The 17460-nt window shown below is 46.9% G+C and overlaps 1 protein-coding gene across 1 annotated transcript in view; it reads right to left on the bottom strand.

The window, feature by feature from the left end:
* The window catches only part of LOC138284976 (baculoviral IAP repeat-containing protein 1-like), a 796353-nt gene that overhangs the window by 377612 nt on the left and 401281 nt on the right, over positions 1-17460 (bottom strand). Inside the window, exon 10 of the mRNA XM_069224352.1 lies at positions 7423-9507. Coding sequence (XP_069080453.1) covers positions 7423-9507 — 2085 coding nt within the window. The remainder of the gene's footprint in view (positions 1-7422; positions 9508-17460) is intronic.

Below are 17460 nucleotides of genomic sequence, written 5' to 3'. Positions count from 1 at the left end.
CCACCTCTCGTCCGGTGACTTGGACTGCGCAGGAAAGTAACAAAATGCTTTACTTGTTCGACTTCTTCTTGTGGGACTTACCTGAAGCAGTCTGGGATTGTGGTGATGACTGGCGCAAGCAACTCTGGGAGTGGTCACAGGAGCTTAATTGCAACCAGGTCCTAGATAGTGTGGAGTTGTGTGTTGAGCGGCCAGGAGCTTCATGACTTGCTTTCTGATTGCCTATGGTTGCATGGTCTTGAAATCCGAGCAGACGTTGGAATCGTGGTTCAGCTCCAGGCACCAAAGGCAGACCATGAGGGGATCTGTCACAGATATTTGCCTGTGACAGGCATCACAAGGATTAAAACTAGTAGATTTTTAGGGGACATTAGTCCAAAATATGTTAGAAAAGCCAAGCCTGGAGACGGGCGCGCTTTGCTAGAGCTCTGTCCCTCCTCTGCGGATAGTCCTCACATTAACACTCCATCCTCGGAACAGTCTCCGTCCTTTAAAGCAGACCAACTTCCCTGGCCTCAACAGTCAGTCGGGATGAGTGAAAGCGGAGATCACGAGCCTCCTTGGTGGCTCCCCGTGCTCTAGGAGTTGGCTGCTGAGACAGAGAGGTGGTCACCATCTTGAGCTTGGATGCAGGCGGCTCACAATAGAGTGAGATGTTGCTTTGATTGAGGCGGCTAGTCCTGGGTCTTGTTGATGTTTGCTCTAGCTGCCCAGACCCTTTCCTTGGGAGGACCCTAAGCAGAACATGAGGTGGTCAGGGGTCGCCCTGGCCTTTCACCGCACACCGAGTGGAAGCATTCAATCAACCCCGTCTGCCATCTTGAGGCTGGGCCTGGACAGCACTTGTGCGGAGGCCCACTGCAGGAGTGCAGTGATGAGGTCTGCCTGGGTAGCCCTGCAAACGTTTGGCCCTGCAGACGGGAACCCAATTCATATGATGACATCAGGTCTCCCTTCCCACCCAGATGTACAGTATGTGACTGCCGCAAGGAGGTGGACCTCGCCAGCGGGGGTTCTGGTCCCCCCTGAACCCAGAAGGACATCACCCAGGGGCAGTGCCTGCAGTACCGGATGAGCTCTCATTGACCCCTCATTGCCTCCTAGCAGTGATAGGAAGACACATACAGAGGAGCCCCCCTTACTGAGTTAGTGTTGGGAGGGGCCAAGCACCAAACAAAGTAGGACCTAGAGCAGGGTGAGGCTTAGGCACTAAGAAAAGTAGAGGAGTGGAGAAGGTAGCACTCCAACGCAACTACAGGGTCTGACAAGTATAGTTCTGGACCCCTGACCACCTATGTTCTTACAGTGGGGAGAGATGGATCAGGCACTCATTAACGGCAAGACTTTCCCCCTTTTGACCCCGAGGAGGGGGAGTGGAGTGGTGGAGCTGCTGCCCTGGTGTGCCCCTCAGAGGGAGTCTGCGGCAAGGCTGAGACTGAGCATGGAAACCCCAATAATCTAGATCAAAAACTCCACCTGGGAGAAATAACAGATGGCCCCTCCTAGTTGTCTGACAGTTGAGCCCCCCCCTATTGTACAAATGGGCATATCAGGCGAGAGTGAGCAGAGCCTGTACTGGCTCTGGACAGCCTACATACCCTAGTGCGTTGGGCAACACTTGCGCGACGCCACGACCTGAAGGTGCCCCTGTGTCCCGCTGTTCTCACACCACAATGTTCAAAGGCAAGGACCCTAAAGAACCCTCAATAACTGACATGTGGAGTCAGGCGGGAGAGGGTTCCTCCAGATCCACGGTGACTCAACCCCGGGGACCGCACCCATGTACGAGGTAAAGATCACTCAAGATCACATGGACACATTTCTGGCAGAGATTTGCTCAGTCATGGGCCTCTTGTGCTCCGACTTCAAAACTTGCATTCAGGAACTAAGAAAAGAAGTTACTGATATTGACCAGAGGGTCAACGACCGGAGCACACAGTGGACATGAGGACTGAGGAGCAAGAGAGGCTGTGGCAACAAGTCCAGTCCTTGGAAGACCGCACCACTGACCTCCAGTTGAAGCAGGAAGATCTTGAGAATCATAGTAGACATAATATTCTCTTCAGGGGAATATCGGCTGGAGCAGAAGGCCCCGGCACCCTGACCTTCATAAGAGAGCTATTGCAGGCAATTAGAGGCAACTCAGACCTTCGGAACCCAAGGCTGGACAGGGCTCATAAGGTCTTCACCTATTTCCCCACCAAGAGCCAGGCAACGGACATCCTGACGCACATCTACTTCTTAGAGGAAAAGGAGAAAATGCTGAAGAAGGACTGGGGCAAGGTATACCTGTTCTTTTGTGACCACACCATTCCAACTTTTACAAAAATTGTTAGCAACTACCCTCAGAAGCTGCAGGGAATGTTGCCCAACCACTGTCTTTCTCAATTAAAAACAAATCAGTTATCACAATGGGGCCATCCCTTCTGTCTATCACTGCAATGGAAAAACTCTGTACAGTCAGAACTCTAGCAGAGGCCTCGTCCCTTCTGGGATTACCACTGGATGAGATCCGTGGCCCGATCCTAGAGGAGCCATGTCATAGACGATAGCATCAGCGACCAATATGTCAGACACTATGGCGCAGCTTCAGGAATGACCAGCCTAAAGACACTTGCATGGAAGAGGCCAAAGCAGCTGTCATTTCGCACCTCTCTTGGAGATGCCCACAAGAACTGGCCCTGTTGGCCTTTCTTTACAAACAAACATCTCCTGATCACATCTTTTTCTTCCCCTCCGTACCCCTTTATACTGCATCCACCACCAGGGTTTGGGTCCCTGCTGTTATGACAGCTCTGCTGCAACCTGTTACGGCCATGACAGACGCCATGCATACTCGAGTAGTTTCTACCCCAGATCCACCTCCCCCAACAAATTGAAAGGGCTAAATTCACCCACCTAACGTAGTCAGATATGGCACTATCTCCTGAAACAGAAGACAGATATCATTTTTACACAGGAAACCCACCTTCTCAAAGCAGACCATAGGTGCATGTGTCACACTACATACCCTCATCAATACCGGGCCTCAACCCCTACTAAGACTTCAGGGGTCTCCATTCTTTGTAAACCACACATCGGGAAAACCTCCTTCTCTGTCACCAGAAACCTTGAAGGCTGCTTCATCAAACGCACGCTCCCGTGGGGATGGACAACAATCGCACTTCTTAACTTTTATGCCCCAAACACAGCACAAGACCTTTACCTCTGTGGTCTTCTGCAACAGTAGCTGAAGGCAGTCACTGGGCATATTATAGTCGGGTGATCTAAACCTAGTCTGGGACCCTGAGTGAGACAGGCAAACCCATGTTCACCAAGGAATGGGTACAATGTCTCCTGTCTTCAAAAAAGAGATCACAGAACTGGGGTTGACAAACACATTCCGTTACTTGCTCCTTTGATGAGAACTACTCCTTTTGCTCCAATGGGCAGTCAGCATACTCACGAATACATCACATCCTGGTCACACAGTCGCTCCTTTGTGCTATAGAGTCACTCCCATGTCCAACATATCCGTATCTGAACACGCACTTGTAACTCTTATGTGGCAAGACACTTTGGCAACCAAAAAAGTCCACTGCATTGGCAACCAGACCCACAACTTCTCAGACATCCTGCTAACAGGTAAACGATATGCACAGCGATCACTGACTACTTCAAGCACAACACTACCTAGGACATATTGCTGCATACATTATGGGATGCTTTCAAGGCCACTATAAGAGGGGGGGTCATGATCACTTTAGCCAAGGACGAGGCTAGGGAAGCACTCATTGTTGAAAAACTCACTACCTAGATCAAGTAAACAGAGGGGGAGGACAAGAGGGCCCCCACATGACCCCGGAAACCCAAACTTGCAATTCCCTGAGGTCCATTGGAAACACATAGAACTAACCTAGCAGAAAGGGTGCTGTTAACAATGGGGCAGAGGTTCTATGATGGGGAACAAAGTTGGCTCCCTCCTTGTGCGCAAGATTTGGTTACATAGAGTCAAGCGGCTTATCCCACAAATTAAGTGGATAGATAGCTCCTACAAAACAAGGGAAGCTGGTAAGACGGCAGCATTCCACACATACTATTAGGAGCGAAACATGCAATCCCCAGATAATCACAAAGAGGTGAAGGGGTATCTAGAGGACTGCGATTGGCCACCGCTAGACCACCTGTATTGGGACCTTCTGGAGGTCCAATCACAGATGATGAGATTAGACAGGCATTCAAGTTACTCCCCACTGGTGAACTACCCAGCTCTGATGTCTTAATACCTGCCTTTACAGAATATTCCTGTCAGAGTTATTGACATCGCTGGTGACCCTGTTTAACTACTTCAGGCATCAGACTAGTCTCACCTCGATAATGTGCAAAGCAGAAAGCACTAATTCCTAAACCTAGGAAGTACCCAGCCCTCTGCGGGTCCTATTGCCCAATCGCTCAATTGAATATGGACACAAAGCTCTAAACTAAAATTCTGGCATTGTGGACCAACTTCTGCCCCGGATAATCGACTCAGATCAGGTTGGCTTCATATGCAATTAACAAGGTACGGACTTGCTCATCTCATAGAAAAAGCCCACAAACAGGACATCCCAGCGTTCCTGATCTCATTGGATGTTGAAGTCATCCTCACAAAAATTCAGATGGGTCTCAAAATGCAAGATAAAATACTTGCAGGCTAAGGCTTCCCAATGGAGGTCATTTGGGTCAACGGTCACTGCACAGACCAAATCAAACTCACGAGGGGGACAAGACAAGGGTGTCCCGTCTCCCCCCTCTTGTTCGCTCTTATAGTAGAACCCCTAGCCCTGACACTAAGACAGCACCATAAAATCATGGTCATCCCCTTTGTGTGCTCCGAACATAAGCTTAGTCTGTTTGCCAATGAGATTCTCTCTACTTTAACCAATTCACCAGACTGCTTGCTGACATTTCTATTACTGGTAGGCTGCTTTGAACTTGTTTTTGAGTTCAGAATAAACAAAGATAAATCCTCTGTGCTAAACCTCACAGTAAAGCAACAGGACTTACCAACCCTGAAAGTGCACGCCTTATTCAATTGGGCCTCAACATCCTTGTGAAACTTAGGTCTCCAGATCACCCTCCATCCCGAAGACTGGTCACGTACTAATTGGAAGCTCTACCGCAAAGATTTTCTTGATGACCTGCGGAGATGGCAACCATACACCTCTTTTAGCTTGGTAGGATAAATGTGGTTAAAATGAATGCCATTCTGTGCCTATTATATCTCTTTCCATCTCTTCCAAAACCCATTCTGAAAGCAGATATTACCAATTTACAGAAGAGATTCTGCACTTTTATCTGGAATGGGAAGCAGCCACGTATAATAAACAAACTTTTATTGCTCCCAGGGAGAGGAGGGGGCCTCGCCTGCCGCAACCTCCTGGAATACCAGTGGGTGGTCCACCTTCAGTTTATCTTGGAGTGGACGGCACGGGACAGAGGGAAGCATTGGTTCCACATGGACAGGTCAGTTGTCTGCCGTCTCCTATGGGACCTTCTGTTGCTATCCTCAAGAGCACATATGCAGCCATAGCAACAAAAACAGTTTTAGATATCTTGGGCCGGCTGGCCACCAAAAAGGGCTTTCGACCTTCCCTTCCCCTCACACACCAATAGCCCAGAATTCAGACTTTACCCCAGCCTTGGACCGCAGATCCTTCTCTGAGCGAATAGTGACTGCTGCACACTCTGGGACTTATTCCACATTGGTGCCATTAAGTCATTTGAACAATGCTCCCAAGAATTCCATGTTCCCAAAACTGCAAGACTTCAAAACAGTCAATTACGCCACTGGGCCCTTCACCCAACTAATGCAAGGGAGGCGACACACAAATTGACACCCTTTGAGGCCCTCACAAGGCCATTCTCAGGCACCAAGGGGCTGATATTCCAAACGTACAAGACTATCCACGCCTCAAAGCAGATCCTCCCCGACCCCTAGTAATCCCATTGAGACCTAGCCCTAAGGTAATTGATTGGAACTAAAGCATGGGACCAGCTATGGCAGGATATTCCCAAAACATTATGCAGCCTACCACAGTGGTAATCTGCCTAGAAAATAATGCACCATTGGTACCTAACACCAGCCCACCTCCACAAAAAAATTTCAAGCACCTCAGCACTTTGCTGGAGATGTAGTCAGGCTAAAGGAAACTCCTTACATATTTGGTGGGAATGCGCTCTCATACAGACATATTGGAAAGAAACTCTAGGACACATCAAAAGCACTCTGGGATACCCCATCCCTGCTCACTTCCTTACCACCCTTTTTGGTGTTTTGCCCTCCACTATGAAAGGTGTAATGAAACACGACAGACACTTATCTTTCACATGATAGGGGGAGCCAAGTGACTCACAGCACTCAGAAAAAGAAGGAACTGCCATCCGAGATACACTGATTTCATAAAATGTGGCAGGTGCTCCCAATGGAAAAGATTACTCATGAACTCATTCATGGTGACAAGCAATTTACCAAAGTGTGGCAACTACTAATAGAACACATGGAGCACTTGGAATTTCACAGCTTCTAACCTCCAAGGCTCCAAGCTTTACAGCTTTTCCACTAAGTGTTAGGATCGCACTTTATTGCTCCCCTTAGAGCCTTCCATTGTGATCTCCCATGCTCCTTGGAGTCTCCAGAGAGGTCCCTAAGCATAGTCCTCTTCTAAAACATCTGCATTCCTTTGGCTAAAGACGTTGCACTGCCCCAGGGGCCATGTTCCTGCTTCCTCCCCTTCCCCTTCCAGGTGACCTCCTAAAACCCCCTCACCCAAACTCAACAACGTGCACATGCAAACAGTTCTCCAAAATCCAGAGCTTCACTGGCTACATGGGGGAGTGCTCCCCTTCTCCCTCCTCTTCTCTCATTTTCTTCCCCCACTTCTTTCTTCTATATTCCGCAATTATTGTTCAGATTGTATTTACTGATTTACTCTTCTAACGACAGTATGTATGTTTATTGAAAACCCAACAAAGAGATTTCTGACAACAAATATGACTGAGGGGAGCTTAATCTGAATAAGGGATCTCCACTGATGGCACAGAAAATGAGGAAATTATTTCAGTGGACTGGGGCAGCGCCTATATAGGCACCATGCATTTCACTTCTGCTGCGAACAACGCCTGACAACACCATGTACAGCCGAATGACGCCACCTACCATGCGCATGGGGACTACTCAGAAAAGGTTTCTGGATCCAATCTAACGTCTGGTGATTATTCTAAGGTAAGGAATCTGTAGCTAAAAGTCTCTATCATATGTGGTTGCCTCAATCTTCAGGCTACTAATATTGACTATAAAAGAACACTTCTTATGTAACACTCATTGTCTTATAACATTACACCCAGTATAGTGTTAACTATACTCCATACGACACACAGTATAGTGTTAAGCATACTCCATACCTTGATTTTGTGACAAATTTGTGTTATCAACTTCAAGTGTTGCAATCGAAGACATTAGGAGCAACAGTTCTTGTTCTTCTGCACTTAACTCTACACGATAGGTGCTGATTTTTTTGAAGGAATCTTTGTAACTCACGATAGCGGGTCTAATAATGTCAACGCATCCATTACACTCTGTGAGCTTGAGCTCAGCGTGGTCAGAAACGGACAGAAGGACATTCAGGTTCATCAGGAGACATTCCGGAGCTACAACATTGTAGTAAAATTGCATTTTCAGAACTGGAATCCTGTGCTGACTCTTTGCCGTTGAAAAGGGAAGGATGCTACGAGGGTTACTCCTTGGATAGTCAGCAACCGGTGTTTCGATTTCCATTGTAAATGCATCAGAATATTCTGGCTCAATTTTTGGAATCCCCCAGAAGGAATAGGTTTCTGTAAGATCTGGCAATTGTGACTTTGGCTTAGTTCCTGATACAGACACTTGAACACTAGACAGCAAAGAAAGACTTTCTGGATATCGCCTAAGGAATTCCAGAATGGGGCTTTTTGGTAGAGATAATATACTGAAATCAATCGATTTACCTTTTAGAAACTGCATGATTATTGGAGCACAAACCTCCATCGAATCACTTCCATTAGCTGCTTCAATGGCAAATTCTAGACACCATTTAATCAGAGAACTTTGAAAGATTTCAGGCAAGGTAGTGCTCACAATCAACATCATTGTCTCTCTGTGTTGTAAATCTGGGTGTTGCTGCAAGTAATTGCTGTTGTCCGTCTGGCACTTGAAGGACTCGCTGCTATTAAATAGGCTCATTAAGTGGGATATGATCATTGCTGTTGACTTTGGAGTTCTGCAGGCATACTTCAAAAAATAGTAAAAGCGCCCGGCAGCTTTATGAAAGGTGTCGACCTGCTGCAAATAAGTACATGCTTCTTTTCGATCTCCCTCCAAGTCAGATTCGAGGAGTTCAGTCATTTTTGTAGCAGCCAGATATTCTTGGAATGAGCAGTGAAAGAACCTGTACACCGGGCGAAGCATTTGTGCGGTGAATTTACTCAACAGGCCGAACCGGAGCATTTCATCCCCACTGACCCCTGCTTCAGAGATGTCCTTTTCACTGAACTCAAAGCAGGCCTGAAAAAGACCTTTGAGGGCAAGCTGACCACAAGACGAGGTCAAGGCTTTCACCTTTTCTGTGGCATGAGGGAATCTGTGTCTGTTGTACAGTAAATATGCCTTATATATTGCCGTCTCGCTTAGAATGTGTCCATTTGGGTACTGAATCCAAAACACACAGAGAGCAAGTGTGAAAGTTGGGGTTTTTAGATGCCCACGAAATGTCTCAGACATTGCTAATTTAACAAAAAATCTTTCAACCAGGGGCAAATTATGGGAAAACAAGTTTCTGCACAGATAGATACTGCTATAAAGAGGAAAATCCATGATGCTCAGTATGGTTTTTGAAAACCTCCGCAACTTTCCACCTCTATGTGTACGTGCAGTAAAAACCAAGCATAGTTTGTTTATATAGTTCTTGTGAATTATTTCTTCTATGATTTCAGGGACTGAATTTGCCTCTCCATAGTCATCGAAAAGAAACAAAACTTGGCCACTTAGTTGCTGGATAATTTCCCCGAGGCTGGCGTCTGTCAGTGCTCCTGCGGACTTCAGTAACTGCTGAATTATCATGTCAGCCAGACCTTGCTCCCCTTCTAAGGAGCTCAGGGAGATATAAAACACAAGGCTGAACCTGTTTAACATGGGACAACATCCTGAGGCCCAGAGGACTGCAATTTTCCTCAGTAGAGCCGTCTTGCCGCTGCCCGGTTCCCCTTCTATCATAGTGATGGAGTCCAACTGGGGGAGGATCTCAGGCAACGTGAGCTGCTCCGATGGCTGGTTCTTGGAATCCTTAGAAACAATTAGTAAATCTCCATAGAGCAAATTCAAGTCAATGGAAACGTGAGTAGAGTCACCAAAGGACGATATTTTCCTGAAACTTGCCTCCATGTACACTCTTTTCATTTTCACATTAAGCTCCTCTGCCTCTTGAAGCCAATGATTTTCACTGCGAGTCAAACCTGTGGAAAAAATGATGACATTAACATTAAATAATACATTTTTATTTCAGATTTCCCCCTGAAAACCATTCTACACAATTCAATGTAGTTTAATACAGTCATAACTGATGTAAACATGAACGCTTGTCTGGTGCACATATTATTCTACTCAATCATAAAGCGTCACTTCCATAGGTACTTGTTAATGTGTACCCCCGGAATATCGAGAAAGAAATATCATGACTTGAATATTTTTGCGGAAATAGCAAAAAGGTAAGCATGCATAGAACTTCTATACCTAAATCCACATCTTTGTACCTTGATGATATCTATCTATCTATCTATCTATCTATCTATCTATATATATATATATATATATATATATATATATATAATTCACATAAACACTCGGACTGCAGGAACACCACACAGCGGTCCCGGGTGGGCTCCGAGAGGCCCTGATAAATCCTCCAACTCTCCTCCAAATAACAGGAGACCCAGGACACCTCCAAGGTGCAAATCAATTTATTTCAGCACACAAATCCAACGCGTTTCGGCAGCAGCCTTACTCATGGATACATCATTGTTACAGTGCCCCAAGTTAAAAACCATGCAATCCTAGACATAAAAAACAGACAACATCTCAAATCCCCACCAAAAGACACAAAATGTGGCGGCCATCTTAAAGTGCATCTATAAATAAGTTTCACAGTAGTTTGTACCATAGTCCTATCAAAATACAACTCAAATTATTGTTCAAATCCATCAGAATCTTTAAATTAATGTGATATCATAATTCGCACAATAAATAGAGTAGAATTCAATTGCCAAAATACAAAAATTGTAAATAGAATAATTCATTGCATTATAAAAGTTTGTTAACTATGAATGTTTTCAAAATTTTAAAATTCAATATATCGCTTAAATCCTGAACATTATTAACTATGCTTGAATTAATTACATATCATCCTATACCATCCAAATAGACCTGTACACCTACACAAAACTTTTGGGGGATCTCATGTTTTTGGGGAATCTCATATTGGTATATGGAGCTACTCTACCCAAGTGGGTAGACAAACAAATTCTTCTATTGTAGAAACCTTATAGACCCCAACACCTGTACCCTTCTACTAAGAATCAAATAGGATTCAAAAAATCACCCCTACTTCACATTCTATATCAGATGACCACCCACCAAACAAAGTATCGATTACCCTAGATGGATGCTCAGCTCCTCACTCGAATTTAGCCCTACAGGTTCCAACGTTTCGAAGTCTATTATATATTTAGACTCTAAAACACGTAGCAATCTCTCTCTATCGCCTCCCCTTTTACTCATCCTTACTTGGTCTATAACTACAAACTTCAGCAGATTCTCATTGCCAAAATGATGGCTGAAGAAGTGCCTAGCTACTGGATAGTTTTTATCCTGATTTCCATATATATATATATATATACCAATATGAGATTCCCCAAAAACATGAGATCCCCTTAAAGTTTTGTGTAGGTGTACAGGTCTATTTGGATGGTATAGGATGATATGTAATTAATTCAAGCATAGTTAATAATGTTCAGGATTTAAGCGATATATTGAATTTTAAAATTTTGAAAACATTCATAGTTAACAAACTTTTATAATGCAATGAATTATTCTATTTACAATTTTTGTATTTTGGCAATTGAATTCTACTCTATTTATTGTGCGAATTATGATATCACATTAATTTAAAGATTCTGATGGATTTGAACAATAATTTGAGTTGTATTTTGATAGGACTATGGTACAAACTACTGTGAAACTTATTTATAGATGCACTTTAAGATGGCCGCCACATTTTGTGTCTTTTGGTGGGGATTTGAGATGTTGTCTGTTTTTTATGTCTAGGATTGCATGGTTTTTAACTTGGGGCACTGTAACAATGATGTATCCATGAGTAAGGCTGCTGCCGAAACGCGTTGGATTTGTGTGCTGAAATAAATTGATTTGCACCTTGGAGGTGTCCTGGGTCTCCTGTTATTTGGAGGAGAGTTGGAGGATATATATATATATATATATATATATATATATATATATATCTTGATGATTGCCTAGTGGTGGTCGCCACTAGGTAGTTATAGTTAGGAACTGGTTTCTATATAAATAGCATTTCTTCACTTGCCTATATCTTTGGCACCCCTTGACGAATCTTCACAAAACTTTACACAAACATTTGCCAGTCACATCAGGTTCTGCTTGGGAAGTGTTGGGGTGATACATTTGAGGGGGGTCCCAAAACATGTTTTCCCCATTCATTTTTCCACAGGGATTTTGAACAGCGATAGCACCAAAACTACTGGATAGAATTACACCAAATTTGGCAGAAAGGTAGATCATGATCCAGAAAACGACCTTTTTGTTTTGGTATTATTCCATTCAGTAATTTTAGAAAAATCTAAGAAAATCCAAATTTGTATATTTAGGGATGCAAAGGATTTGCGACCCCTCCCAATTTAGTGCGAGATCTGATTGGCTGACAACAATGATGCCACTGAAGTGTTGTCAGCCATTTTGGGACTCGGATGAAGCTGAATCCCAGAACAAAATAATAAAAAATACAAAAGGGGCCAGGGTACAAACGCCCTGACCACTTAGCTCTGATGCTGGGGTCCCAAAGGAACTACCCCAGGGCTGAAAAGCATTTAAAAAAAAGAAATTACCACAAATTCGTGACAGGTTTGTGAATATGCAGTAAAAAAAAAAAAAAAGTGCAGGTTCCAGCACTTGTTTTTAACTAAGCCCCTAGGTGGGCAAGGACCTAGGGGCACGGGACAGAGAGAAGCATTGGTTCCACATGGACAGGGCAGTTGTCTGCCGTCTCTTATGGGATCTTGGGTGTTGAGCGGCTCCCTCCACCCTGGGGACCACCACCCCTGGGGGAAAAATGCTTTTAACAAGTGGGGAAGGTTTGATAGCTCCCCCACAGCCCGGGGCACCACCACCTCTCCGGGTCTATATGAATTGTGAGGGGGGCATGCCCCCCCGGTCCTGGGGAGCAGTGCCTCCTCAGATGGGGCACATACTCAATAATGTAAAAGGGGTCCGTTTTGGCCCCCCATTAGCCCTGGGGATTACCACCTCGACGGGGCTATGCATACATTGGAGGGGGCCGCAAGGTCCCCTTCATGGAGCCACTGATGGCCCTGGGGACCTCCACGCACCCAGGGCCTGCTCCCCCTATGTCCAGAGATACCCACCCCCAGGACATAGCTGTTTGCAGTGGTTTGGCTGCAGCTTTGCAGCTACGGCCAAGCAACAGCAAACACTTTGTTTTTTGACAGTGGGACCTGTCAAGCAGATCCCGCTGTCAAAAACCGAAGCTTTTATCTCTATCTCCTGCACGCATGCAGGGAACAGAGGTGAAATGCTTTAACAAGTACGGAGCTGCTGTGAAAGCAGCTCCATGCTTGCTGAAGCAATGGCACCGTGCCTTAAGGCTTCCCCAACAGAGCCAGATAGGCTGTAAAGGGCTCGTTTTCAAATACAAAAATCAGACAATAATAAAAATACATTTAGGGACTGCGGGGGAGCCCCTTAGGGCTCCACCACAGTCCGAGATAGCCTATAAAGGGCTAAAAAAAACTGGCAAAACAAAAAAGACAATAGCTCAGCGTGAAGGTCAAGTACCTTCACACTGAGCACTGAGGGCTCGAGTCTAGCTGGACAAATTTCCCTCTTTTTTATTTTCTTTTGCTTTTTACACTACAAATATTTAAATATAAAATAGAAGGTGATTTTTTTTTTTTTTAATAAATACATTTCCATTGTTAAATTAAACAGGAATATGTCATTCTAATTATATCATTCATCAAAGCCTAAAAAAGCATGTATCTCTATTCCTCTCACTCTTTTTCTCTCTCTCCCTTTCAATCTCTTTCTCTCACTCCCACTCCCACTGAGACACTTACGCACCCACTCACGCACCCACTCACAGATCCACTGAGACCCTTGTGCACCCACTCAATAGCCCCAGTCAGACCCTCACGCACCCACTCAGACATTCACGCACCCACTGACAGACCCACTCAGACTCTTACACACCCACCACAGACCCACTGACACCCTCATGCACCCACTCACAGACCCGTGCACAGACCGACGTCCCCAGTAAAACCCTGATGTACACACTCTCACACCCAGACAGACACTGTCACAGCCACTCTCATCCCAGGCATACACAGCATGGGGTTGGGTGGTTAGGGGTGTTGGCCGTAGGGACTGGCTGCAGGCCAGCCCTTGCGGGCAACATCTACTGCTCACAGGCGAAGGCCATACACGGTTTGGTGCTTTTAGAGGGTTGGCGTCGGGGCCTGGGGGCAAGCCAGGCCGTTTGGCAACTGCCGCTGCCAAGGGCCGTGTGCGGCGGTGGTTGGATTAACATATAGGCGGTCATTACAACATTGACGGTAAAAGCCGCTTACCGCCGTGCAGAAGACCGCCAACACACCGCCGCGGCTGCTGAAAACCGCCACAGCTATTATGACCCACATTTCGGAATCCGCCAAAATTCAGACACCCACACAAGTCTGCCACACCAAAGGTCAGTGATAAACTGGCGAAAACAAAACCGACACCGTCACGCCAACAGAAATATGCCCACACTATCATGACACACCAATCCATGCGGCGGTCTTTCAACCGCGGTGTTCCATTGGCGGTACACACCGTCGCGCTCAGAATACACACACATTTACAAAACACTACCACATTGGACAATTCCAAACACACACACCTGATACACATACACACACCTATCCCACACACCCAGTACAATATAAAACACACACCCACATCACCCACAAACCCCTACGACCAAAAAATTCAGAAAGAAGGCCAGAGAGAGACACTACCAGCAAGAACAACAGCATCTACAGGCACAATACCATCACCCACACAACTTCCACGCACCTCACACAACACACCACTACATATCAGCACACTTATCACCACACACATCACCTACACCACCCCATGGCACGGCAAAGGCAGCCCAGGTTCTCAGAGGAGGAGCTCAGGGTCATGGTGGAGGAAATCGTCCGGGTAAAGCCACAGCTATTCGGAGCACAGGTGCAGCACACCTCCATTGCAAGGACGATGGAGCTATGGCGAAGAATAGTGGACAGGTTCAACGCAGTGGGACACCACCAAGAAATCGGGAGGACATAAGGAAGAGGTAGAATGACCTACGGGGGAAGGTGCGTTCCGTGGTTTCAAGACACCACCTGGTGCTTCAGCGGACTGGCGGCGGCCCCCCCCTCCTCACCCACAACTAACAACATGGGAGGAGCAGGTCTTGGCGATTCTGCATCCTGAGGGCCTCGCAGGAGTAGGCGGAGGAACGGACTCTGGTAAGTCAAATCTTAACTATTATATCCCCCACCCTACCTGCATGCTATCACACCCCCCCACCCTCACCCCCAGCACCCCAACTCCTCACATATGTCTCAACATCACAAAACACCCATCACAACACCAAGCCCTGCATGCAACAACAGAGCATGGACACCCATCACTAAAGCATCCCCACTGCACATACCCATACAACCCCCTAAACCACCACCACACAAGCTCCCACACAGGAATGCAAGCACTGGGGTACACGCTCACCCACCCATTGCACACCATGACACACACAGATGTAATAACCATCCTTTTATACCCCTGCAGGACCCCTACCCAACGTCACCGGACAGGAGAGTCCACACATGTCCACACCACCAACAGAAGAGGCCCACAGTGATGACAGCACCTCTGTCCAACTGGATCTAGATGACCAGCCCGGCCCATCGGGGACCTCGAGACAGTCGGTTCCCCTCACACTGGCACAGGCCATCACAGACCTTCCCCCCTCTGGAAACACCAGCACAGCACCCACCCAGCGGGCCCATACCTCCGTCCCCAGGACACGTCAATCAGCTGTGTGTCCACCACTACAGGGAACCCAGGATAACCCACCACCCCAACAACAACAGGGACCTGGGGGCAGTGGCAGTGGGCACACGGTCCAGGGGACAGAGGCCCAGAACACAGGGGAACTGGGAGGGCTGCTGTGCGACAGGGGGCGGACAGGCCACGGGAACCCACTCTCCACGAGGCCCTCTCCTCCATCATGGGAGCCTACCACCACTCCCAGGAGACGATGGCAACGGCCAAGTTTCAGGAGACCCAGCGCCTGCAGGAGGAACAGTATATGGGCCTCAGGGAGGAACTCAGAACCATCAGCTCCATCCTGGGCACCATTGTAGGGGTGCTGAAGGAAGTACTCAACACCAGGAGGGACACTGTGGCACTACAAGGGGCCCCTGACACTAGCATGGACGATGAACTGCCCACCACCTCCGCCGGCCACAGGACCACCACACCAGCACCCCACCCCCTGCAGAGGTAGAACCACCCCGCAAACGGTCCCTGAGATCCAGGACAAAGACAGAACACGATGCCAAGACCCCCGCCAAGAAATGAGACCACCCTGATTGTCATCCTACTGTCACACTTTGTCACCCTGTCCATATTGAAACTACCCCAGCTCCACTTCCTATGCCCATTTGGGCAATGCACCTGTGAGACTAATAGCTTGGACTCTGCCATGGACATTCCCCCGCCATCACCCCTCACCATTTCACCACCCCCTCCAATATTGAGCACTCAAATAAATACACTTAAAACACAAAACAATCTGCAGTCTGTTTGTGATTTTGAAATAGTGTATTAGCAATTACAGTGACAAAATGCTCTTTCAATAGTAATGTCAACATACCTATGTCACACAGCTCAAGTCCATGAGGAATCAAAGCACATGTCACACAGTGGGACCCACATCTGTGAAATCGTAAGGGAAAGTGACAACTCAGTGACCATACACTGGGTGAAAAGGACAGACAGCAGAGAGGTAGCAGTGTTTAAGTACATGTAGTAGGCAGGTCTGTACTCTTACCTGTGTCTCACTGGAAATATTGCTGGATCACTGAGTCCCTGTTGTTCATGGCTTCTTCCTCTGCTTCCTCGTCTTCACTATCCACAGGCTCCACAGCTGCAACAACACCGCCATCTGGACCATCCTCCTGTAGAAAAGGCACCTGTTGTCGCAATGGCAAGTTATGAAGCATACAGCAGGCCACAATGATATGGCACACCTTCTTTGGTGAGTAGAATAGGGATCCATCTGTCATATGGAGGCACCGGAACCTGGCCTTCAGGAGGCCGACGGTCCGCTCGATCACCCTCCTAGTTCGCCCATGTGCCTCATTGTAGCGTTCCTCTGCCCTTGTCCTGGGATTCCTCACTGGGGTCAGTAGCCATGACAGGTTGGGGTAACCAGAGTCACCTGCAAATGGCGAGGGACAAGTATTAGACACACACTAACCTGTAGGGTAACCCCAGACAACCATTCCCACTGTCTTGCTTCCAGGTGCTCACCTAATAGCCACACACAGTGCCTCTGGAGTTGACCCATCACATAAGGGATGCTGCTATTCCGCAGGATGTAGGCGTCATGCACTGAGCCAGGGAACTTAGCATTCACATGGGAGATGTACTGGTCTGCCAAACATACCATCTGTACATTCATCAAATGATAACTCTTCCGGTTTCTGTACACCTGTTCACTCCTGCGGGGGGGACCAAAGCCACATGGGTCCAATCAATGGCACCTATGATGTTGGGGATATGTCCCAGGGCATAGAAATCACCTTTCACTCTAGGCAAATCCTCCACCTCAGGGAAAACGATGTAGCTCCGCATGTGTTTCAGAAGGGCAGACAACACTCTGGACAATACGTTGGAAAACATAGGCTGGGACATCCCTGATGCTATGGCCACTGTTGTTTGAAATGACCCACTTGCAAGGAAATGGAGCACTGACAGCACCTGCACTTGAAGGGGGATTCCTGTGGGATGGCGGATTGCTGACATCAGGTCTGGCTCCAACTGGGTAC

The sequence above is a fragment of the Pleurodeles waltl genome, chromosome 1_1 (genome assembly GCF_031143425.1).
Source record: "Pleurodeles waltl isolate 20211129_DDA chromosome 1_1, aPleWal1.hap1.20221129, whole genome shotgun sequence".
NCBI lineage: Eukaryota > Metazoa > Chordata > Amphibia > Caudata > Salamandridae > Pleurodeles > Pleurodeles waltl.
The sequence above is the reverse complement of the archived record's forward strand: the minus strand, read 5'-3'. Positions and strand labels throughout refer to the sequence as shown.